The sequence below is a fragment of the Leucopleurus acutus genome, assembly GCF_964270905.1.
Source record: "Leucopleurus acutus genome assembly, chromosome: 9".
Taxonomy (NCBI): domain Eukaryota; kingdom Metazoa; phylum Chordata; class Mammalia; order Artiodactyla; family Delphinidae; genus Leucopleurus; species Leucopleurus acutus.
The window spans coordinates 16323664-16350878 of NC_139144.1; the positions used below are offsets into that span (position 1 = coordinate 16323664).

Genomic DNA, 27215 nt, shown 5'->3' on the forward strand with positions numbered 1-27215 from the left:
GCTGAATTAAGGGATATATTTATTATTCCCATATTTTTAATTTGGTTTTTATTTCTATCGAGGTTGTATATTTACATAGTTTTAAGCAATGTTTTCAAACTGTGGGTCATGAAATCAGTTTAGTAGGTCACGACCTGCATTTCAAAAAGTTTTTTCTATTGCTTGATATTTTTTCCTATATTGTATTTAAACATTAATAAAATCATATGTAATCATATTTTTTATATAGCATGCCAAATAAAATTTCACTTTGGTAGGAATTTATATGCATACATATGCTTAGAAAAATGTCCAATATCAAAATTCTAAGAGCAGTTTATCTCTGTGTGAGCAGATGGGTGATTTTTACTTTCTTCTTATGCTGCCATCTTCTGACTTTTCTACAAGGAGCACAAATAATAATTTTTAAATATATTAACAACTGTGCCTAGTATACAAATTTATAAGGAAAAAACAAATAACCCAAATGAAAGAAATGGCAATATCACAAATAAATATGCACATAGGAAATCAAAACTGTAAACATATGTAAGATGCTTCAGACCTCACTAGTAATCAGGAAAGTACTAATCAAAGAAACAATGAGAAACCATTTTCACCTGTCAGATTGGCAATATCCAGTGATGTCTAAATGAAAGGAAACTCATACACTGCTACAATTTTTTGGCAAAGTATGCTGACAAAAGAAAATATCCCTTGACTTGAATATCCCACTTTTGGAAGTAACCTAAGGAAATATCAGCACCAGTATGCAAGTATACATGTATAAGCACATTTCTAGCAGTATTGTTTGTAATGGAAAAAAGATGGGGAAAATTGAGTGCCCATCAAGGGAGAATGGCTGAATAAGCCCAGTATATCCATACCACGGCATATTATGCAGCTAGATAAAAGAAAGTTTTATCACCTAGAGATGTGTTGTATTCCTTAATAAGAAAAGTAAAATACAGAATTAAAAAAAAAACCCCACAATTAGCACAGAGGACTTATGGTTTCTCGTCCAACAGTAAGGAGTCTGGAAGTCGCCACACCCATCCTCACAATGAGAAAACAGCAAAACAAACTAAAAATCAACAGTTCTTCTTAGATCCATCAGAGACTGAGGTCACAGAGCAAAGCACTGCCCCCAAAATTGGTGAGAGAGACAGGCAGATACAGAGAATCACCAGTTCACCAGAGGAGAGGCCCAGAAGCAGAAGCCTCCACAAGAACCATTACCTTGGTAGGAAAGCCTAAACTATAATTGAAAAATTGCTAGAGGCTCAGTGTCAACAAGTTTAAGAGTTAAAAACTCCAGGGGTTCCAGTCTTAGGGAAGCCCCCACCACCACCTTCTGTGAGTTTTATCACCAGGAACCCTACCAGCTTATCACACTGAAGATCAGAGATAAATCAAGTTGTTCTTCCAGCAAGGGGAGAGGAAAAACAGTCATGATGAAATACACCCTAATCATTCTGTTCTTTACCAAGGTTTGCCCTCAAGAGAAACTATTTTACCAGAGCCTAACCAACTGGGGTTCAATAAGAGCCTTATCAGCCGGGCAAAGAGGAAATATCCAACTCCAGAACACTCTAGCCTTTGACTTAGGGGAAAGAAACACTGACCTCCAGCACCTTTTAGCATTCCTGTCTCACTTCAGAGGGAAAAGAAACAAGAAAACTGATAAACATGTCTGAAGGATATAGGCTCACTAAAAAACTGAGACCAAATCACAGGACTACAGAACACTTCCCCTCCCCCCATAACTTACCATCATATATAATAACAGGGTACAACATCTGAAAGAACTGCATATCTCAGACCTTATTTAAGAAGTCTCCAGAGAAACCAAAAGACAACAGGGGAGGAAATCTTAGCCTCTGACACAGCTTCAGCAAACAATAAACACAACCTAACTGCTAGCCAGATAAACATAAAACCTTACACTAAAGGCCGATTTATCTGTTTATTTTATCCAATACCTCTTTATAGTCTGAAGAGAAAAAGCAAGCATCAGGGAGATTCCGATATAGAAGAGAAATTGGAATTATCAAACCAGGAATTTTTAAGTAACTATGATTAATGTTCTAAGGGTTCTAACGGAAAAATTAGACAATATGCAAGAACAGATGGGTATTGTAAGCACAAAAATGGAAATTCTAAGAAACAACCAAAAGGAAATGACAGAAATCAAAAACACTGTAACAGAAATAAAGAATGCCTTTGATGGGCTCATCAATACACCAGACATACACGAGCAAAGAATCAGTGAGCTTGAAGATATGTCAAAAGGAACTTCGAAAAGCTGAAATGCAAAGGAAAATAAAGAGAAAAAAAGAATATCCAAAATGTGGGACAATTACAATATACATGTAAATGGGAATACTAGAATCAAAGGGGGAAGGGAGGGAGGGAGAACAGAAAAAATACTAAAAGTAATAATGATTGAAATTTCCCCAAATGATAAATATCAAACCACAGATCCAGGAAACTTAAAGAATATAAAGGAGGATAAATATTAAAACATCTACACCTAAGTATATCACATTCAAACTACTGAGAATCAAAGACAAAAAGAAAATCTTGATAGAAGCCAGAAGGAAAAAAAACAGCTTACCTTTACAATAGCAAAGATAAAATGTATACTGGATTTCTCCTCGGAAACCATACAAGCCAGAAGAGAATGAAATGAAATATTTAAAGTGTTGAAAGAAAAAACCTACCAACTTAAATGAAGGTAAAATTAAAATCTTTATTTTTCTTATTGATTGACCAAACAGTTAACAGTCTGTTCAAAATAATAATAGCAAAAATGCATTCACTGAGTATAGCTTGTGGATAAGTAAAATGAAAACCAATGTTATAAGGGATGGGATGGAGGAAATGGGAATACTCTGTTATGAGGTACCTATACAACCTAAAGTAGTATAATGTTACTTTATTTTATTTTTTTATTTTTTTGCGGTACGCGGGCCTCTCACTGTTGTGGCCTCTCCCGTTGCGGAGCACAGGCTCTAGACGCTCAGGCTCAGCGGCCATGGCTCACGGGCCCAACCACTCCGTGGCATGTGGGATCTTCCCGGACTGGGGCACAAACCCATGTCCCCTGCATCGGCAGGCAGACTCTCAACCACTGTGCCACCAGGGAAGCCCTATTTATTTATTTTAAATTTATTTTATTTCTGGCCACGCTGGGTCTTCACTGTTGTGCGTGGGCTTTCTCTAGTTGTGGCGAGCGGGGGTTACTCTTCATTGCGATGCGCAGGCTTCTCATTGCCGTGGCTTCTCTTGTTGCGGAGCAGGGGCTCTAGGCGCACAGGCTTCACTAGTTGTGGCGCACGGGCTCAGTAGTTGTGGCTTGTGGGCTCTAGAGAGCAGGCTCAGTAGTTGTGGCGCATGGGCTTAGTTGCTCTGTGACATGTGGGATCTTCCCAGACCAGGGCTCGAACCCACATCCCCTATACTGGCAGGTGGATTCTTAACCACTGTGCCACCAGGGAAGCCCAAAAGTAGTAAAATGTTATTTTAAAGAGGACTTGGACAAATTGTAAATGTATATTGCAAACACAAGGGCAACAACTAAATAAAAATTTTAAAAGAAGAATAGTTGATATGCTCAGAAAAGAGAAGAAATAGAGTCATATAAAAAGACTAAGACAAAAGAAGGCAGAAAAAGAGTAGAAGAAAAACAAGCAAGGGCAACTAATAGAAAATATAACAAATACAGTAGATAGTAATCCAACTATATCGACAAGTACTTTAAATGCCAACAGTCTAAAATACACCAATTAAAACACACAGAATGTTAGAGTGAATTAAAAAGGAAAAGAAAAAAAGACCCAATTGTACGATGCCTACAAGAAATCCACTTTAAATATAAAGACAGAGTAATACTAAGCAAAAGAAAGCAGGAGTAACTATATTAAATTTCAGACAGAGCAGACTTAAGAGCAAAAGAAGTTATCAGGAATAAAGAGGAGCATTACATAATGATAAAGGAGTCGATTTTCCAAGAAGACATAACAAGCTTTAATGTGTATACTCCTCAAAACGGAGTCTCCACTATTACACTTGGAGACTTCAAGACCCCTCTGACATTAATTGACACATGCAATGAGACGAAATCAGTGAGAACATACAGCACCATCTATCAACTGGATCTAACATATCTATATTAATATTTCAACAACAGCAGAATACATCTTCTCAACTTCCCATGAAACATTCACCAAGACAGACCACAGTCACAGGCATAAAACACACCTAACAAATTTAAAAGAACAGAAATCATACAAAGTATGCTAATGGAATTAAACTAGAAATCAGTAACAGAAAGATAGCTGGAAAACTGCAAAATACTTTTTAAATTTTTTTCTAAATAACACGTGGGTTACACAAGAAGTCTAAAATACATTTTTAAATATTTTGAAGTACATAAAAATAAAAACGCAATTTACCAAAGTACGTGGGATACAGCAAAACTATTGCTTAGGGGAAAATTACAGCACTGAATACACGTATTAGAAAAGAAGACCTAAAATCAATAACCTATGCGTCCACTTTAGGAAACCATAAAAACAGCAAAGTAAGCAGAAGAGAATAATAAAAATTGTAACAGAAATCAGAGACATTGAAAATGGGAAATGAAGAGAAAAAAAAAAAGTCAGTGAAACCGAAAACTGATTCTCTGAGAAGAATAATATAATTGGTAAGCCTCTAGCCAGGTTAACTAAGGAAAAATTACTAATATCAGAAATGAAAGATGGGACATCACTATTGCTCCCCAAAGCATTAAAAGCATAGTAAAGGAATATATGAACAGCTCTATGCCGACAAATTTTATATTCTAGATGAAATGAACCAATAATTTGAAAGACACAATCTACCAAAACTCACACAATGAGAAACAGATAATCTGAATAGGCCCAAATCTATTAAAGAAAAGGATCAATAATAGCCTTCCAAAACAGAAAGCACCAGGCCCAGATGGCTTTACTGGTGAATTCCACCAGACATTTAAGGAAGAAATTGTACCAGTTCTCTACAATCTCTTCCAGAAAATACAAAGAGACAAGACTACTTCCTAACTCATTCTATAAGGCCAGCATTACTCTTAATACCAAAACCAGACAACTGATCTTCAACAACAGAGCAAAGGCACTTTTGTACGAAAGGGAAAGTCTTCAACAAATGCTGCTTAACAAGCGGACACAGACATGCCGGGAAAAAAAAAATTCAAATCTAGATACAGACCTTACACACGTCACAAAAATTAACTCAAAATGGATCATAGACCTAAGGGCAAAATGCAAAACTAAAAAACTCCTGGAAGATAACAAGGAAGAAAACCCAGGTGATCTTGGGCTTGACAATGACACCAAAATCACAATCTGGAAAAAAGAAATGGTGTGCTTGTGAAAGAAGCTGGAGTTGATTAAAATTAAAAACTTCAGCTCTGCAAAAGACACCATTAAGAGAACGAAAAGACAAGCCAGACTGGAGAAAATCTTATAAAACACATCTGATAAAGGACTGGTATACAACATATACAAAGAAACCCTAAAACTCAACAATAAGAAAACAAAAAGCCCAATTAAAAAAATGAGCAAAAGATCTGAACAGATACATCACCAAAGAGAAGACACAGATGGCAAATAAGTATATGAAAAGATTATCAACATCATATTTCAATAGAGAATGGCAAATTAAAACAACCATGGGATACCATACATACTTAACAGAATGAAAAAATCCATAACAATGACAATGCCAAATGCTGGGGAGGATATGGAACAACAAACTCTTCATTATTGCTTGTGGGAATGCAAGATCATACAGCCACTTTTCAAGACACTTTGGAAGTTTCTTACAAAAGCAAACATACTCTTACCATACAATCCAGCAATCACACTCCTTGACATCTACCCAAAGAGGCTGAAAACTTATATTTACACTGAAACTTGCACATGAATGTTTATAGCTGCTTTATTCATAATTGTCAAAACTTGGAAGCAACCAAGATATCCCTCAGCAGGTGAATGGATAAATACACTGTGGTACAATGGAGTATTGATCAGCACTAAAAAGAAATTAGGTATGAAGCCATGAAAATCCATAGAGCAAACTTAAATGCATATTACTAAGTGAAAGAAGCAAATATGAAAAGCCTACATACTGTATGTTTCCAACTTTGATGATATTCTGGAAAAGGTAAAACTATGGAGACAGTTAAAAAATCAAGTGTTTGCTGTGGTTGGGGGTGGGAGTGGGCAATGAATAGGCAGAACACAGGATTTTTAAGACAGTGAAAGTATTGTGTGTGTGTGTGTGTGTGTGTGTGTGTGTGTGTGTGTTCCTGTCAGATTCTCTGTGGGGCTTTATATGCCTCTCGTCTTTATCCCTCTTTCTCTGTGTCCCCGTCTGTGGGTCTATCAAACTGTGGGGTTTTTTTTTCTTTTTTTTTTTTGCCGTACGCGGGCCTCTCACTGTTGTGGCCTCTCCTGTTGTGGAGCACAGGCCCCGGACGCGCAGGCTCAGCAGCCATGGCTCATGGGCCCAGCCGCTCCACGGCATGTGGGATCTTCCCGGACCGGGGCACGAACCCGTGTCCCCTGCATCGGCAGGCGGACTCTCAACCACTGCGCCACCAGGGAAGCCCCAAACTGTGTTTTTGTTGGACTCTGTATCTCTGCTTGACTGACTGCCTGACTGACTCTCTCTCTCTCTCTCAGTTTATATACTTAAATATATATTTTTATTATTTCTATTTCCATTTTTGTGCATAGACAACGGTCTTGAAGGATATATAATAGGCTGTTAACCCTGGCTGGGTTGGGCAAAGTAGCAAGAGAAATGGGAAATTAATTGGTTTTCTTTTTGGCTGTGTTGGGTCTTCGTTTGGGCTTTCTCTAGTTGCGGGGAGCGGGGACTACTCTTTGTTGCGGTGCTCAAGGTGGTTGCTGCAGCAATAGCCCCTTCTTGCTCTCAGGCTCACACCTCACAAGTAAGAGGACCCCACTCAATACGTGAGATCTCAGGAAAAGTCTCAGCCTTGCGACATAAAGACTGTAAGGCTCTAACTGGCCAGACCTGAACGACATGCATCTCGGGAGCTAGAAGTGAAGTCAGTTCCACAGTTACATGGACTAAAAAGAGAAAAAAGCTGGAACCTCAAAAACAAAAACAAAAAGCTCAAGGCTATTATATGAAGTAAATAGGAAGTAGGGTAAATTGGTGGTAGCAGACACCAAAACATGTCCAATACAATATCTACCCCAAAGTATGGCCAATATCAAGCTATATTCATGAAGCTGAGTTTTTCAACTTATATTAAATCTAGAACATAATGTAAAATTCCAATTCCTTTTTAGAAAACTCATGTAAAGCCAGAGACAAATAACAAAAAAGCTTTCTGAAGTACAAAAATCATTCAATTCCTGTTACTACCCCAAGTACCTGTAAAAATGGACAAATCTTATGAGTGTATAACAGTTGTTATTAGAAAATCACTTTACACTAAAATGACCCCAAATCCCCAAATCGGAAGTCCGGTACCTGAAAGCCTAGAAGTGAAATGAACTTAAACCCTATTAACAAGTCCAATAATGGAAGACAAGTCAGTAAATAACTATTATGTTCACTAAAATAAAACACTAAAGTCAGAACATTAAAAAAAAGAGTATATCAATGCAACTTTCCACATCCTAAATTAAAAATGGTCAATAATTCCATTACCTTTATGACTCAGCATGTTTGGCTGCCAATTCCCACCTGTCCTACAGATACAGACTAACTTAAAAAAAAAAAAAAAAATGTGTGTAACCTTTACTTTGCTCAGCAGAGCAGGTATTTCTCAATCTTCTTACATAACACTCTAGTGTCTTCAGATTTCACGTAAAGCCAATGAATCGACCTCTGTATAACTCAGCTATCTCTTTCTTGCCAAATAAGCTCCTGAGTTCTGAAAGTGGTACTTTTCTTAGTTTCTTTCCTTTTTATGATATTCTAATTTGGGTACATTTTATGTTAAGTAGGTTCTTGGCAACCCTCCTGCTGGTGACTGGTTTACAGATATGCAGGCATAAGTACATCTTCAAAGAGCCATGGGAAGCCAGGATGTCTCTCACCAGATACGAACAACTGCCTCTCCAAGCCATACTACGGTGAGAATGAAACAGACAGTATGGATAGCATAACTTGGGTCTTTGGTGACACCCTTAAGCCATTGAACCAACTTACCCTAAAGCCTGCCCAATCTCTGGACCTCTTCCTATGAAAGCTAAGAGACTTCCACACAGTTTAAACCATTCCAATTGGATTTTCTGTTACTCTGCTGAAATCACTCTAATACAAGTGAGATGGCTAATTTTATGTGTCAACTCAGCTGCACTATAGTACCCAGATGATTGGTCAAAACCAGTCTAGATGTTGTGTAAAGGTATTTTTAGATTTAATTAACATTTAAATCAGTGGACTCTGAGGAGAGCTCAAATGTGGGTGGGCTTCATCCAATCATTTGGAGTCTTAACAGAAAGGACTGAGGTCACTTACAGAAGAAGGAATTCTGCTCCAGACTGCCTTTGAACTCAAGACTACAACATCAACTCCTGCCACAATTTCCAGCTTGCCAGTAGGCCTTACAAATGACAGACTTGCCTGCCTCTACAATCATGTGACCCAATTCCTTAAAATCAATCTCTCTGTATATATGTATATACCCTAATGGTTTTACGTCTTGAAGCAATAAGCTCAACAGTTTTCCTTAAGTTTATTACATTTTAAAGAACAAAACTTTTTTTACAGATTTGATATATTAGTTGACAATAATAAATTGCACATATTCAGAAGGTATACTTTAAATAGTTTTCACACAGGTATACACTTGTGAGACTGTGGCTACAATTAAGATACTGAACACATCTATCACCCCAACAGGTTTCCTAGTACTCCCAGAATATATCTATCTGTAAAACAAAAATTGGAATAAACTTTATATATTCCTTTCTAAACTTTTTTCAGTTCATAATATAGAGGGTAAACAATTTTCCTTATTATCATTTAACTTTTACATAATTTTAATAGCTATATGGTATTCCACAGTAATAACATGCCATAATTCTGTTTAATAATCCTCTATTGTTAGATGGTTAAGTTGTTTCTAACATTTTGCAATAAGCAATAAGCAATGCTATGAAGAAGTCTCATAGCTACATCAATGTAAAGTCATGATTACTTCCTTATATGCTTCTAAAAATAGAATTGCTAATTTACAAGACATTACCTTCTAAGAAATAATAATTATAATATCAACGTCAAATATGTACAGAGCATTTAGTATGTGCCACATACCCTACCATGCCCTTAAACACTCTCTGAAAGTTATACCAATTTTCACTCTCAAGCATTACATAAATATACCCATCTATGGTCTATATACTGACCAAGTTTTTTAAAAAATCCTTGCCCTTCTCCAAATAAACCTCAATGTAATTCCAGTCAAATCTCCACTGATAAGTTTTCACAGCTCATATCCATCTAAATGCATGAAAATATGCAAGATCTTCTCTTAAGGAGGGAGAGGAGAGGAGACCCTTACCTACAGAAATTAAAAGGTAATATAAGGTTGCAATAATTGAGACAAAGTGATATGGCAGCAGGACATGCAAAAGGGTCAGTAAAACAGGAGACCCCAGAACGTATGGGAACTTGATTAAAGACAGCATAAGAGAATAAAATAAAAACAATTTAAATATCTAAAATTTCTGAACTAGAAGAGAAGTTGAAAAAAATACAGAAAAACATTCTTGTAATTTTCCAAACCACTTTCCCTCAAAAAGCCCCAAAACTGACAGAATGACCATATACAAGATTTAAATTAACAAAGAACATAGAAAAAGGGCAAGCAACAGAAAGGAGAAAAATTATCTATGATATGTGAAACACATGAAGCATTAATATCCATATTTTAATAAATCTCTCCAGTTGGTAAGAAAATGCCAAAGGAAGAGGCACTTCACAGAAGAAATGGAAAAAACATGAAAAAAAATTTAACCTCACAAGTAATAATAAAAAAAAGTATTAATTTCTCTTATGAGTTGGACAAAAACTGTAAAATCAATAATGTACTTTGATTCAGTAAACTAGCCATTCACACAAAATTGTAATAGTATGTAAACTGGTATAAGCTTTCTTATAAGTTAATTGGGCTATAATTAGTAACATAAAAAAGAATTGTATCATTTAACCTAACAACTCCACTTTTAAGAATGTTATCTACAGGGCTTTCCTGGTGGCCCAGTGGTTAAGAATCTGCCTGCCAATGCAGGGGACACAGGTTTAATCCCTGGCCTGGGAAGATCCCACATACCGTGGAGCAACTAAGACCATGCGCCACAACTACTGAGCCTGCACTCTAGACCCCACAAGCCACAACTACTGAAACCCATGTGCCTAGAGCCCATGCTCCACAATGAGAAGTCATCACAATGAGAAGCCCGCACACTGCAACGAAGAGTAGCCCCCGCTCACCACAACTAGAGAAAGCCTGTGTGCAGCAACGAAGACCCAACAAAGCCAAAAATAAAAACAAATAAATTAATTTTTTAAAAAAAGAATGTATCTACAGAAAGACTCAAAGAAATACACACAGATTTACATTTAATGATGCTTGATAAAGCACTGTTAATAAAAGCTAAAAACCAATAACCTAAAGACCCATTTATGGGGAAGGTCTAGTAAAATAAAATATATCCAAATTACAAAACTACAGGGACTTCCTTGATGGTCCAGTGATTAAGAATCCGCCTTCCAATGCAGGGGACACGGGTTCGATCCCTAGTCAGGGAACTAAGACCCCACATGCCACTGGGCAACTAAGCCCACGCGCTCTAGAGCCCACGCACCACAACTAGAGAGAAGGCCCACAAGGCGCAACGGAGAGCCCACACGCCACAATGAAAGATCCCGCATGCCACAACTAAGACCTGATGCAGCCACATAAATAAATAAATATTTAAAATAAGTAAATAAATTCACATTAGAATTTTGAAAAAACAAACTGAAAAACACTATCTTGCTTTTTTTAAATGGTTGCATGATACACAAAATGTCTGTTTTACAGAACATTGCATATTATGTCCTCAACTCTGTAAAAATTAATGATTAAACAAGGTGTATACTTGTTTTTCACAAAAAAATGTCTGAAAAGAAACTAAAGAAGAGGGAGCCGCTGGTGTCTCTTCATTGTTGGCCAAATGTTAGAGCATCTATGCATATGTCTCTCATCTACTCATTTATGTTTTTTATTTCTACATGTCCAGGGCTTTATTTCAACCAGATACGTTATTTTTATAATTCTAAAAAGTATCAGGTAAGAGAAGTTCTTTTAAAAACACTCCCAGTTTTTGACAGGTAAAAAATATGTTGTACTTAAATTATGTTTCCTTTAACTACAGTGAGGCTGAAAATTTTTGCTAATATTTACTGGAAATTATCAGTTTTTTGTTCCTTGTTCATGTCCTTTTCTGAGCTATAAAGGAGGACTGTGCCTATGTATTAAAAAGGACATTTGTGCCACAGATATTTCTTTTTAACATGAGATATACCTCTAAAGGAATGACACATGGCATAATACCCTCCAAATTCTAACATCTGATTTTTAACAAAATTCTACACACAAACTAAAAGAAATAAGAAATCTGAAAGTCTTACGTAGTAACTGCATGACAGATCAACTATTATATTAAGTCTCTTCTATAACATATCATATTAAGAGTGCTAGTACGTAGCACTCTAGAGTACTCTAGTACTCTAGTGCTAGGCTGACTTTATGGTAAGCATAAAGAATGGTAAACTACTACAGAGGTGAAAATACTTCACATATTATCTCATTTAAGCTTCACAATTACTCGAAAAGTATTATTATCTCCTTGTAACACACAAGGCATAGAGACGCTAAATAATTTGCCCATTATCACACACCTACGAAATGGCAAAAGTGAAACAATCCCCCAGCCTGAGTGTCCCATCCTCTTTATGCCATGAAGAAAAAGGTGTTATTCGCTTCCTCAGAGAGGGCTCAAAAACCATAGGGCGATATAACAGATGTCTTTTATTTCAGTGCCCGAAATGGTAATGATGCCCTAAGTGGTGCTCTGCCACTTCCACCCCTCACCACCTGCCTTTCCCCACCACAGAATTTAGCAGAATTCTTTCTCCTTATTGATGGTCATAGCACTCTATGGCTTCTGCAACTGGCATCTGTCCTACTGTCTGATATTGAGTTTCACTCTTCTGACTTCCTTTTCGCTGCCTGGGTTTGATCAACCAATGAACTCACTTTTTAACTTCTGGTGGGTTAACCAATCAATCACAGCTAGTCAGACGTGACAAGTTTTTCACCCTTCTTGACAACTTTTAGAAACAGAGACTACTTCTAGGCTTTCAGGAAAATGTTTCTTTATTTTTAACTTCTGGGTCAGCACCATTCCTGATATATGATATCCACAAAATAAAATTTCACTAAAGAACTAAAACTGAAATATTCATTTCTCCCAAACATCCACCCTTTCTGCTTAATTATAAAAAATTATTATATAATTGATCTATTTCTGCCCTCACAATCAATCTACCACCAAGCTATAATAACAGTAAACTTTACTGTGTGCTTACTATGTGCAATATTCTAACCTAAGTGCTTCACACAGTTTATCTCATTTGATACAACAAACCTATGAGTTAGGTACTGTTATTCCATTTTCCAGATGAGGAAAACAGAGAGTACGTAATAGTGGAAGAAGCAAGAATTCCAACTATACTCTTAACCATTATACATAGTTCCCATTACTATTACCTTATAACATCTGCCCAAAAATAACATATTTCTTGTTCAGCTATTCAGGAAATATTGGCAGGGAAAAGGAACCCCCCTCCCCCTTCCATCTCCACTTACCCCTTACCTACTTCCCTACAGATTCCTTTTAAACTCCTGACAATCCTTTCACCATAGATCATATCTCCCGACAGGCACCTACACATTCTGACCTATGTTCTTTACCTCTAAATTTCAACACATGATGCTAACTCTGTATTTCCTTGTAACCCAAAGGAGGAAGTCATTACTAGTTAAGATTTTAATTTTTTTCCTTTAAAAGCATTATTTGCTATATTTTATTGATGTAACTAAAGCACCTTCCTATAACTTTTACTGATCATGCAAAATTCACAATCATGAAAGGTTCATTTAGTTATTCTGGAACACACTACAATCTGTTTCATAAATATTTTTCTCCTCAATTCAACTCAACAAACACTTTTTGATCAGTAACCTAAGAAACACATGGAGAGCAAGAAAACCAGATGGCAAGATAGTTTTTATGTAAATCACTCAAAAGATGAACATTTGTACTAAGTAAAAAAAAAAACATTTAAAATCAATTAAGAAAAACACTGATACTCTAATTTAAAAATGGGCAGAGGACACAAAAAGGTAATATATGGATAAAGAAATACAAATGGCACAGAAAACAGTTTTCTACACAGAAAACTGTTCAGTCAACCTGCATAGTAATAAAAATAATTACTAAAAAGACTGAATACTATTTTTACTTATTACACAAAAAGGTAATATATGGATAAAGAAATATAAATGGCACAGAAAACAGTTTTCTACACAGAAAACTGTTCAGTCAACCTGCATAGTAATAAAAATAATTACTAAAAAGACTGAATACTATTTTTACTTATCATATTGCCAAAGATCAAATAAAATCACTATAAACATTGGTCAAAATACAATATTTTTTTTTTTGGAAAAAAGTGGAAGTTAATATTTTGGTTCCTCTGCATAGTATTTAAAGTCAAACATCATTTTTGGTCCTAAACTACCTTTCCAGCCTCATCTTCTATAAAAGACCCTGTCCCTCCCCACAATACTTATCCCTCTCAATTTATATAGCATTTTTATCAAAATTCTTGGGAGCTAGTTGGGGTTTTCTTGTCCTAAGTAACATCTTTAATGTATTCATAGTCATCCAACCATCATCACAATGAATTTTGAAAATTTTCATCACCTCATAACAACTTCATACCCAATTAGCAGTCACTCTCCATTTCCAAGCTCCTCCCCAAGTCTCCTACAACCACCAATCTACTTTCTATCTCTCTCGCTTTGCCAATTCTGGACATCTTATATAAACAGAATCATACATCATCTTTTGTAACTGGCTTCTTTCACTTGGCATAGTATTTTTAAGGTTCATCCATATTGCAGCATATATCAATCAGTATTTCATTTTTAAAAATCGTGGTAAAATAAAAATAAAATCTACCATCTTAACTATGTTTAAATGTACAGTTTAGTGGCATTAAGCTTATTTACACTGTTGTGCAACCATCACCACCATCTATTTCCAGAATTCTTTTCATCTTGCAAAAATGAAATTCTGCAACCATTAAACAATAAATACCTCCCCATTCTCACCTCCCTCCCTGGTAACCACCATTCAACTTTCTGTCTCTATGAATCTGACTACCTCAGGTACCTCACAGAAGTGAAATCACACAATACTGGTCCTTTTGTGACTGGCTTATTTCATTTAGCATAATGTCCTCAAGCTTCATCCGTGTTGTAGCATATGTCAGAATCCTCTCCCTAAGACTGAATAATACTTTATTACATATAAATATTTTGCTTATCAATACATGAATCCAAGGACACTTGGGTTGCTTTCCCCTTTTCGGGTACTGTGAATAATGCTGCTATAAACATGGGGTACAAAATCTCTTGAAGATGCTGCTTTCAATTCTTTTGAGTATAAACCCAAAGGTGGAAATGCTGGATCATATGGTATTGTAATTCTGTTTTTTGAGGAATCACCGTTATCATTTTCCATAGCAGCTTTACTGTTGCAGATTCCCACTGGCAAAGAACAAGGGTTCCAACTTCTCCACATCTTGTCACTTGTTATTTTCTGTTTTTATTTTCTGTTGTTTTTATTTTTACTTTTGTGATAATAGCCTAAATTTTTTTTTTTGCGTGGGGCTGCACTGGGTCTTTGTTGTTGCACATGGGTTTTGTCTAGTTGCAGCGAGCAGGGGCTACTCTTCGTTGCAGTGCGCAGGCTTCTCACTGTGGTGGCTTCTCTTGTTGCGGAGCATGGGCTCCAGGAACGCGGGTTTCAGTACTTGTGGCATGCGGGCTTCAGTAGTTGTGGTTCACGGGCTCTAGAGCGCAGGCTCAGTAGTTGTGGCACACGGGCTTAGTTGCTCTGCAGCATGTGGGATCTTCCCGGACCAGGTGTCGAACCCGTGTCTGCTGCATTGGCAGGCGGATTCTTAACCACTGCACCACCAGGGAAGCCCAAGATTGTAGTTTAGATCACTGTGATATGGGATTATATATAAACAAGATTGGCCATGAGTTGATAATTGTTAAAGGTGGGCAGTGGGTACATGGAATGTTATTTCATTATACCATTTTTAAATTTATGTATATGTTTGATATTTTACATACTTTTAAAATTACATAAAGCAAATAAACCTTTTTCTGCAAAAACCAACGTTGGAATTTTCATAAGAGTTGCACTGAATCTGTAGATCACTTTGAGTAGTAGTGATATCTTAACACTATTAAGTCTTCTAATCCATAAACACAAATATCTGTAATTTATTGGTGTCATCCTTAACTTCTTGTTTTGTAATTTTCAGTGTACAATACTTTCATTTCCTTGATTAACTTATTCCAAAGTATTTTATTATTTTTGATGCTATTGTAAATGGAAGTTTTCTTCATTTCTTATTCAGATTTTTCACTGTTAAGAGTATAGAAACGCAACTGATTTTTGCATGTTAATTTTGTTTCCTGCTACTTTGCTGAATTCATTTATTAATTCTAACTTTGTGTGTGTGTATGTGAAATCTTTAGGGTTTTTTACGCATAAGACCATTCTGTCTATGAACAGACGTAATTTTATTTCTTCCTTTCTAATCTGGGCATCTATTCTTTGTCTTGCTTATTTGCTCTGAGTAGGACTTCCAGCACTATTGTGAACAGAAGCAACAAAAGCAGGTACAGGTATCCCCCATTTCTGGAAAGTCTGCTTTATGCCACTTTGCTTTTATGACAGACCTACATCAGTATCTGTTTTCGCTAATCAAAAGACATCAGAGGAATTTTGCTTTTACAAAAGAAAGGTAAAAAGCAAAAATAGCATTCAGTGTTGATTTTGCAGTGAGCTGTTATAGAGGCAGCATGTACCCTAAGCAGTGAGAGTGGCACTACCAAGCCCCCTCCCTGGCAACTACACTCAGCATCAAGCCATCATAACTTTGAACTGTGTCTGTGAGCACCTGTGCTTTATTTCAATTTATTTTGTGATTCCATTAGCAAGATATGTCCTAAGGTAATTGCTTCTTCCCTTTATGCCATTTGAGCTTACAAAGGGTTTCACAAGAACACTCTACTTTCGGATAGCTTGGGAAAACTATATCCTTGTCTTCTACCTGACTTTAGAAAAGTTTTTAGTCTTTCACCACTGAGTATGATGTTATTAGCTGTGGACTTTTCATATATGGCCTTTAATATGTTGATGCAGTTTCCTTCTATTCCCAGTTTGTTGAGTGTTTTTATCATGAAAGTGTGTTAAACTTTGTCAAATGCTCTACTGAGATCATCATGTAGATTTTCCCCCTTCACTGTAATAAAGTAGTGTATTACACTGATTGATTTTCATATATTGAATCACCTTTGCATTCCAGGAATAAATCTCACTTGGTCATAATGTATAATCCTTTTAATACACTGCTGAATTTGTCTGCTGAATAGTCATCAGAAAAATTATTGGTCTATAGATTTCTTGTCTTGTAGTCTTTGCCTACGTTTGGTACCAGAGTAATGCTGGCCTTACAGATTGAGTTTGAAGTGTTTTGGAATAGTCTGGAGAGGACTGGTGTTAATTCTTCATTAAAAGTTTGGTAGAATTCACCAGTAAGACCATCTGGTACTGGGCTTTTTTTTGTTGGAGATTTTTTATTACAGAGTCATCCCTTTACTGGTCTGTTCAGATTTTCTATTTCTACATGATTCTTGGTAGGTTGTGTGTCTTTACAAATGTGTCCAGTTCATCTAAGTTATCCAATTTGTTGGTGTAAGTACTTCAATCCTTTTAGTGGCAGAATAATATTCAACTGTATGAATATACCAGATTTTGTTTATCTATTCATCAACTGATTGACATTTGGGTTGTTTACACTTTGGGACTACTGTGAATTATCCTGCTATGAACATTGGTATCAAGTTTTTGTGTGGACATGTTTCTATTTCTCTTGGATATATCCTTAAGAGTAGAAGTTCTAGTCGCATGGTATCTACACATAACATTTTGAGGAAATGTCAGGCTGTTTTCCAAAGTAGCTGTACCATTTTTTACAATCTCACCAGTAATGTATGAGTCTTCCAATCTCTCCACATCTTCCCCAACACTTGTTAATACTTCTCCTTTTTATTATGGCCATCTGACAGTGTGTATAAGATGGTATCTCATTGCGGTTTTGATCTGCATTTCCCTAATGACTATGATACTGAACATCTTTTCATATGCTTATTGGCCATTTGTATATCTTCTTTGGAAAAATGTCTTTTGAGATCCTTTGCTTACTTCTTAAACAGGCTATCTTTTTTATTATATAGTTGTAAGAGTTCTTCATATATTATAGAGACAAGCCCCTTAGATACATGATTTATAAATATTTTCTCCCATTCTGAGTTGTCTTTTCACTTTCCCAACGGTGTCCACCAAAACACAAAAGTTTTAAATTTTGATGAAGTCCAATATATCTATTTTTTTCCTATAGTTTCTGCTTTTTTTGTCATAACTAAGAAGGCTTTGGAGGGACTTCCCTGGTGGTCCTGTGGTTAAGACACCACACTCCCAATATAGGGGGCCTGAGTTCAATCCTTGGTCAGGGAACTAGATCCCACATGCCACAACTAAGAGCCCACATGTCGCAACTAGAAGATGCCACATGCCACAACTAAGACCCGGCGCAGCCAAATAAATAATAAAATTAATAAATAAATATTTTCAAAAAGAAGAAAAAAAAAGAAGGCTTTGGCTAATCCAACATCATGAAAATTTACTCCTACATTTTCTTCTAAGAGTTTTGTGATTTTAGCTCTTATATTTAGATCGTTGATCCATTTTAGTTAATTACTGTGTATGTGAGAAAGGGATCCAATTTCATTCTTTTGCATGTGTATATCCACTTGACCCAGCATTGATTGTTGAAAAGCCTGTTCTTTTCCACTGACTTGTGCTGGTATCTTCATCAAAAATAAACTGACCATAAATATGAGGGTTGGTTTCTAAGCCCTCAATTCTATTCCACTGATCTAAATGTTTTCCTAAAGCCAGTACCACACAGTCTTGATCATTCTAGTTTTGTAGTAAGATTTGAGATCACTATGTGTGAGTCCTCCAATTTTGTTTTTCTAAATTTTTTTGACAATTTTACCTCTTGAATTTTCATATGAATCTTAAGATCAGCTTGTCAGTTTCTGAAAAGAAGCTAGCTGGGATTCTGTGAGAGACTGCATTGAATATGTAGATCAATTTGGGGAATAGTATGCATCTGATCCATGAACCTGTAATGTCTTTCCATTTATTTAGGTTTTCTTTAATTTTTTTTCAATGATATTTTGTAGCTTTCAAGGTACAAAGCCTTACACTTCTTTTGTCAATTTACTCCTAGATATTTTATTCTTTTTAATGCTATTATAAATTAAAGTCTTCTTAATTTCACTTTAGATTGTTCACTGCTAGTGTACAGAACTACAACAGATTTATGTATATTGATTTTGTATCCTGCCACCTTGCTGAACTCATTTATTAGTTCTAAGAGTTTTTTAGTGGATTACATAGAATTTTCTATATTGTGTGTATGTGTACACACACACAGACACACACACAAACTGATTAGAGATAGTTTTACTTCTTCCTTTCCAATTGGTTACCTTTTATTTCATTTTCTTACCTTATTTCCCTGGCAATGTTAAACAGAAGTGGCAAAAGCAGACATCCTTATTTTTCATAGTGGCCCTTTAACAAGTTGAGGCAGTTCCCTTCTATTCCTAGACTGTTCTATTCCTGCTCTACATTTGAGAGTGTAAACCGGCGCATCCCTTCTAGAAAACAACTTGGTAATATGTGTTAAGAAATTGCAAAGTTCAAATCCTTTGACCTAATAATCCCATTTCTATAATCAATTTAAGGGAATAATCAGATGTGAATAAAAGTTTTATGCAGAAGGACATATTCTAGGAAGGAAATCTGGTTCCAATGTCTATGGACTCACTGACTGCTAGGATTATATATGCTCATTATACAGGACCTTTATCACTCACTACTTCACTCACTACTTCATTTCTCACCAAACCTATAATTCAGAATTGGTTAGGACTTTTTCTAGCAGATAAAGTCCCTTGTCTGGTTAAAGGTATACGAATAGCTACAAATCACTGCTAGAATTTCCCAGTATAACACTTCAATATAGAAAACAGTAGTTGAAATGCCTGAAAGAACCTAAATATGCAACAATGGAGGAATGAAATATGGTCCATCCAAGTGACATATTATTCCAATAAAAAAGCATGTTATTAATGAAAGAAGCAGAACCTCAGCTTGGGAATAAATAATCATAAATATGAGAGAAGACACATTAGGAAAAATATAGAAAATTTTAATAGTGATAATATCTGGGTCATTTTATTTTCCAAATTTATAACAATAAACATCACTTTTATAATCAAGAAAAGAAAGTCTAACATTTTTCTTTCTCCTTCCCTGCCCCACTCAAAAAAAGTTACTAATTCTAAATAATAGTACTACTGCACAAAAAGAGGGTATAGGATCTTAAAACTATGCATCCCTGGCCTAGAGCCTTAACTGGAAACTTCACATAAAATATCAGATACAAATAAATTGTACAACTGAGACTAAGTTTTATCTTTTACATGACAAAATGAATAACATAATATAGGCAGCCCCCAGTATACAAAAAATTTAAACTTACAAGTGACTTTCCATCCTGCCTCAACATGCTGCTGGAGGCCCCACCATCACAGGAAAATTTTATCTTTAATAAAATAACCTGCAAGTTCATTTCTTTTTTAAGGTAGGAAAAAAAAAAAAGAAGACACAGTACACAGTTGGTAGGTACAGACTCCTTAACAAAGTTCTCTTGCTTATTTGGTAGATCCCACAGCCTGCATTAAATTTTTTCTCTTTTTTTTGAAACTCAACACCTACAACTGAAATCCTGGCAATTACAGATTAACAGAGTTAACAATAAGGGAAAACTTCTGGGCAGAAAAAAGCCTGTCATTTATATATTAGTCTGGTTTAGTTCTAGCAAGTACTGATCCACCTGGTTCCCAGAAACTCGGTTGAGTCGGGGACCAGACTTTTTTTTTTACCTTGTGTATCTCAAGCACTATTTATTAGAACTTGCTGATTTGATGAAAACGTTCCAGCTGCACTATCCAAAATGCAGTCAGTAGTAATGTATAACTACAGAGCTCCTGAAATGTGGCTAATGCAACTAAGGAACTGAACTTTTAATTTTATTTAATTAATTTAAATTTAAATAAACATATTGCCTAGTGGCTACTGTATTGGCCAGCCCAAGTCTAGAACTGGCACAATAAACATGTACGGAAAGAACGAACAAATCGATCAACAATGCTCTCATCACAAAACCCACAAAATATTAGCAGTTCTATATTATGGGAATGAATTCAGATTTTTAAGAAAATAAGGCAGGGAAGATAATTTTGAAGCAAGACTTTTTTTTAGGGGATATGCCAATTTTTCATTGCCTCATAAAACACGTTATGACAATGATGAATTAGAATGGCCTCCTCCCTACTTATCTAAATAGCACCCATCTTTAACTTTCTATCTACTCCACAGAACATTCTCACCTTTGTATTTCATTCATTCATTTATTCAAAATTTAATGATAACCTACTGTGTGCTGCACACTATGAACATAAAGTAGAATAAAACTCAGTCTCTGTCCTCAGGCAGGCACTTCAATAGGAATAAGAGATAAAAACATAATGACTAAGTTGAAATAGAAAATATCGTTACAGAACTGTGTATAACATGGAATGCAAGCATAGGGGAGCACCATGTGAGAATCAAGAGACTACAGAGAAAGTGACACTTAAGACTGCTTCCCTCAACCATATAATGACACTCTACCATAAGCATTACTATAGAAAACTGTTTTATTGATATTTAGAAAAATTCCAAATTAAAAGATTACTCAAATTCCCTCATTAAACAAACACTAGTATTGAGAGCATTACAGCTAACTTAATTTGTACAAAGTAATTTTAATACTGGTTTTCGTTACCCAGGATATTATGTTAATTTTAAGTACCAAAATACTATTTTGTTGTAGTGATACCATTATTTCAGTGTTTGTTTTTCATCTGAGTACTAAATATTTACATTTTGATATGGAGATCAATGACTAACATTTTACTTTATACTGCATATAACTGCCAAACAAAAAGTGTCCTCTACCCAGAGAATTATAAACTGCATTAAAATTTTTCATTGAATATTATTACATTCATTCAGAAATCATTTTTCGGTAAATTCATAATCCTCAGTGGAAAGAAGAAAATAACAAAGCAAAGCTTCTGTTGCAAAATAATTAACAGTCTAGTTCAAAGACCTTATGAACAGGGAAGTATGAACACAAGACTACTGAAATTAATACAAGTAACTGCATCCCACGCAGAAACTAAAGACCTAGAGGTATAGGAAATGTTTTCTTATACCTCACACTAACAATAAAAAGACTGAGAAACAGACAAAATAGTTCAAAGATTCCCTCAAAGAGAGTAAAAAGAAATGCAACTGCTTGAAGATGAAAACATTAGGAAAAAAATTTAGAATTAGTTTGTCTGTCTCGCCTGCATTCCCTCGATTATTTCAGAGGAAGCTCCTTCAGCATCTATAGGTTTCTGCACAAAAATATACCCATGGTGAAACCACTTAACCATGTTTTCTTAAGGCCACTGTGGTGGAAAGTGGGAAGATTGGTCAGGTAAGACCTCACTAATGAATAAAGCAACATTCAGGCAGAGAGCTAGAGAACGAGAAATTTGCCTTTTAAATCGTGCGCACGCGTGCGTGCGTGCGTGTGTGTGTGTGTGTGTGTGTGTGTGTGTGTTGGGGCTGGAGAGGTGTATGCCCAGTGTAAAGAAAGGCTTCAGGGCAGAGAAGTGCACTGGCATATCTGATGACTCAAACGAGCGATATGAATGGAGTTTGGTGAGCAATGAGAAAAACTGGATTGGGGTTGAGGTTGGAGAAATAAACAGGGATATGATCACACAGATCACGAAAACAGAGGTCCAGGGTATGTGGAGGAAAAGCAACTATATTAATTTGGCTATAGAACAAGATTAATGAAAAACAGTATTGGCACACCACCCTCATGCATAAAATCTTAATTTAATTCTCACTACACAGTAAGAGAAATAATGTTTCCCTTTAATGGGTAAAGAAATAACAGGCTCAGAAGGGCTAAAGGCCTTGCTGAAAAGCTAAGTCTCTAACCCCAGACATTCTAACCCAAGTCAAACAGGTAACCTTTCTACTACACAAGAAGAGGTAGTGAAAAATAACATGAAAAAGACAAACCCAGTTCGAAGTCAGACTAAGAAATATGGGCTTTATTGTGGGAAAAAAACTAATGGAAGTTATAACAATTAAAAAGATGATTCTGATGATCTCCACAGGGCATACAGAATACTTTCAAACAGAGGTTCCTTCATAAAAAATGGTTACCATACATAACAACAATCATTTTTCTACTGTGTTCCCCAGAAGAATAAGATGGTGGATGTATATAGCTGGGGATGGGAGGAGGCTAAGTACCATGTTCAATCAGAACATACCTACTTTTTAATCTGTTTTATGTTAGATTTAGTTTCAAAAAGAATTCTGCTCTTTGAAAACCACTGACTATAAGGGAGTCAACCTTAGTTCCAAAATCTTACTCTAAAGATCTAAAACCTGCTGGAGGTAGAGCATTTCTTTCACCCATCAAATACCCTATGTTAGCTACTTTAAAAAGCACACTAATTTCTTTTCAGCTTTTTTTTGCTAAAAGCCAACAATATACCACTATAGATTATCAAAAGCAATTTCAGGTTAACATTTTTGCCGCCATACTTTTAGAAATAATACATATGCCTACCACAAAGTTTCCTTGTATGTTGAGACATTATAACATTAAAAAGTAAGGTAAATATATTCTAATACTACTATAAACTGCTTCTCAATCACTAAAAAATAAAGACTAAAAATTATATATTGAGGCCCCCCCAAAAAAATATTGCTAGTGAATATTTCATCTGTAATACCAATAAGTATGATGTTACCTAGGAGGATGGAAGGCGGAGCGAGGGATGGATTGGGAATTTAGGATTAGCAGATGCAAACTATTACAAATATAATGGATAAACAACAAGGTCCTACTTTATAGCACAGGGAACTATATTCAATATCCTGTGATAAACCATAATGGAAAAGAATATGAAAAAGAATATATATATATGTAAAACTGAATCACTTCGCTGTACAGCAGAAATTAATACAATATTGTAAATCAACTATAGTTTAATAAAATAAATTAAAAAAAATTTTAATAGAGTTTGATATTAAGGCAATATTTTTAATGTACCTAATAAATCCTCAAATGGTCAATATCAAAATCTATAAGTTAGCAAAATCATGAATACACAGAATTGGTTATGTAAATATGCACACATACCTTTATCTTTCTTAAAATCCAAAGCATCTTCTTTATCGGTCACTATTTCCTTCATATTGATAATACTCTGGTGGGTAAGCTGCCGGAGAATTTTAATTTCTCGAATTGCTGTAATGGGAAAGCCTTCCTTTTCATTATCCAGGCGTACTTTTTTTAAGGCTACCATTTCTCCTATTAGAAAAGTAAATAAAATCAGGTTACCAGCTGACAAAACTGAGTAACATTTAAAATTTTTATTTTATTTTTTATTATTATTTTTATTTTTTCTTTTCAGCTGCACCAGGTAGTTTGTGGGAATCTTAGTTCCCTGACCACGGATCAAATCCATCCCTGACCACGGATCAAATCCAAGTACAAGCGTGGAGTACTAACCACTGGACCAGCAGGGAATTCCCTAAATTTTTATTTTAATTCATAATTTCAGTTCCTACCTCTTGAAATTACAAACCACAAAATATATTTTAGTTTCCAATATACCAAATTATAATATTTATGGTTCAAAAAGTCTCTGGTTAAATAAATTAAGGGATATTTATCAAACTACAGAATATTATACAACTGTTAAAAAGGATAGAGTAGGTCTATATGCACTGTTATTTTACACTAAGATATATTAAATGAAAAAAGCTAGATAACAAAGAGTAGATATATTACACTGCCATTTTTTAAAAAGTGAAGAGGGGAGGCTAAATATACCTAATATGCTTATACATGCATAAAATCTCTCTGAACAGATGAGAAAACTCTGGACATTGTGCAGATAAGAAAATATGCTCAGATCTATTCCTGTCCAAAGATGCCCAGTTACCCAGTAGTAAAACTGGGATTCAAAATCTGGTTTAGCTCTCTCAAAACTATGTGCTCTTCCCACAACACTAAATGGCCTCATAATTTACATATGAGTGAGTTTTGTATCAGATAATCTAAATATTGAAACACACACAAATCCTATTATAAGAAAAAATTCACTGTAACAGAAGTTTGTTCATTCCACTTCTTTGTAGGGGAAAAAGAAGGAATTCTGTACTTACAAATTTTCCAAAGGAAGGACGTTTTTCCTTTTAATCATTAAAAATTACTTGATTTTTTAATAGAAATCTAAAATGTATGATTCCTTGTTTTATAATTTAATCTCTTTTGATAATGCAGAATCATCATGATAAATATTACTTTACTGCTGCATGCTATAACTGCCTTCAGAGTTTCTATGCATAAGGTAGCCTCGCTTATACTAAGTGCCCTCAAACACCTATGCTATTTTATCTATTGGTTTACTTCAACAAGAAATTATAAATAAAGATTAAACACTGACTCTAAGCACCATTTATTAGTAAAATACATGGCGTCTAACACAGTTACTTTTTCCTCTGCCCCAAGGCCTTTTAAAACTTTCTCTCAGGGGACTTCCCTGGTGGCCCAGTGGTTAAGAATCAGCCTTCCGGGGCTTCCCTGGTGGCACAGTGGTTAAGAATCCCCCTGCCAATGCAGGGGACATGGGTTCGAGCCCTGCTCTGGGAAGATGCCACATGCCACGGAGCAACTAAGTCCATGCACCACAACTACCGAGCCTGCGCTCTAGGACCTGCGAGCCACGACTCCTGAAGCCCGCGCGCCTACAGCCCATGCTCCGCAACAAGGGAAGCCACCGCAATTAGAAGCCCGCACACCACAACGAAGAGTAGCCCCTCTCGTTGCAACTAGAGAAAGCCCGCGCGCAGCAACCAAGACCCAATGCAGCCAAAAATAAATAAATAAAATAAATAAATTTATTAAATACAAAAAAAAAAGAAGGAGAACCGGTCTTCCAATTGGGGAACTAAGATCCCACATGCCATGGGGCAACTGAGCCGGCATGCCCCAACTACTGAGCCTGTGTGCTCTGAAGCCCGCACACCACAACTAGAGAGCCCGTGTGCCGCAACTACTGAGCTCACATGCTCTGGAGCCTGCGCGCCACAACCAGAGACAAGCATGCATGCCACAACAAAGAGCCCATGCGCCGCAATGAAAGATCCCATATGCTGCAATGAAGATCCCAATGCAGCCAAAAAAAAAACAAAACAAAAAACCATGTACGTATATACACCCCATTACATGTACTCATATCTTACATAAGTGCATACATAAAATGAAACAAAAAACAAGATGAAACAATACCATGATAAATTCAAATTTAACTTTTTTTTTCTGAAAATTCCTCAAGTTATACATTAGAAGAGAAACATGAATTAAGCACATTCCATAGGCCCAAAGGTCCAAAGCATTTGGCATTCTTACCAGTGTCTTTATCCCTGGCCTTGTAAACTTGTCCATAGGTACCTTCTCCAATAATTCCGATGATATCAAATTTATCCACGCAGCGTTTTCCCCAGTCAATGTCTTTTTCTTTGATTTCACCATAGCGAGGCCCACATATTCTATCAAATATAGTTCTGAAGTTTTTATATACAATCAAGCAAAGTGAATAAACTGTTTAATACTCAATATCCACCCTCCATACCCAATCTTAAACCATTTATTTCCCCTCACCCTTGCATACTTGTGATCATCTAAGACAGGCAACACTGTGAGGTGGTATTATAAATTATCTTGAAAGTCAAGGTATTTCTCCATACTGACTCTCCTTCTGTAGACTAACACTTAAAGTGGGAAAGAGAAGTAATGAAGTTTGTATGAAGGACTTTCAGAAATACAATATAATTTTTCAGTGAGGGGACAAAACCAACACCGGTTCAAAGATTCAAAGTTCTCTAAACAACCTCCAGAGTATTTTTTCATTCATTGACAATGTGTATATATTTATCTGCTTTCAAAAACCAGAAGTTTAATAATGAACATTACCAAAAATCTAACCATAAAGCGTATTGACAAATTTAGACTTATGGCTAGATAAAATTATCTTAAAAATGGAAGCACCAGAAAGATTTTCAGTCTAAGAGAGTATAAAAATATTAATATTATCAACCCTTAGGAATCTACACTTTAAGTATGTATTATATATAACAAATATTTGATATTCTTCAAAAAGAATGTAATTTTGTAGTATCTTAATATTCTGGCAGGTAAGAGAATTTAAGTAAAGGAATAAAGCTACAATACTCAAGGAGAGACTCTTTTTAAAGTTTTCTAGCTTTCTACTCCACACTAGAAAATCACCTCATATTCTTATACTAGACACTACCTGAAACAGCAATTCTAAAATCAGATCTAACTCAAAGTCTTACTTACACTTTCCCTTGGTTAAGCAGAAATAAAAAAAGGAATCATCATTCTCCCTCTGCCCTTAACTGATGAACAGGTTTCAAGGGAAAGAGTTATCTCTAGGCACTTACTTGAAGCTAATTTAGGATACAGATTTCAAACCTTCTTCCACTCCACCTCTTGCA

General features: G+C 35.7%; 1 protein-coding gene across 2 annotated transcripts in view; it reads right to left on the minus strand.

Moving 5' to 3' along the window:
- The window catches only part of CDK13 (cyclin dependent kinase 13), a 110325-nt gene that overhangs the window by 46753 nt on the left and 36357 nt on the right, over positions 1-27215 (minus strand). For both annotated transcript variants that reach the window (XM_082846736.1, XM_082846735.1), the window contains exons 4-5: positions 26107-26246; positions 23830-24000 (exon numbers count right to left, since the gene is read on the minus strand). In XM_082846736.1, the coding sequence (XP_082702862.1) occupies positions 23830-24000; positions 26107-26246 (311 nt within the window). The remainder of the gene's footprint in view (positions 1-23829; positions 24001-26106; positions 26247-27215) is intronic.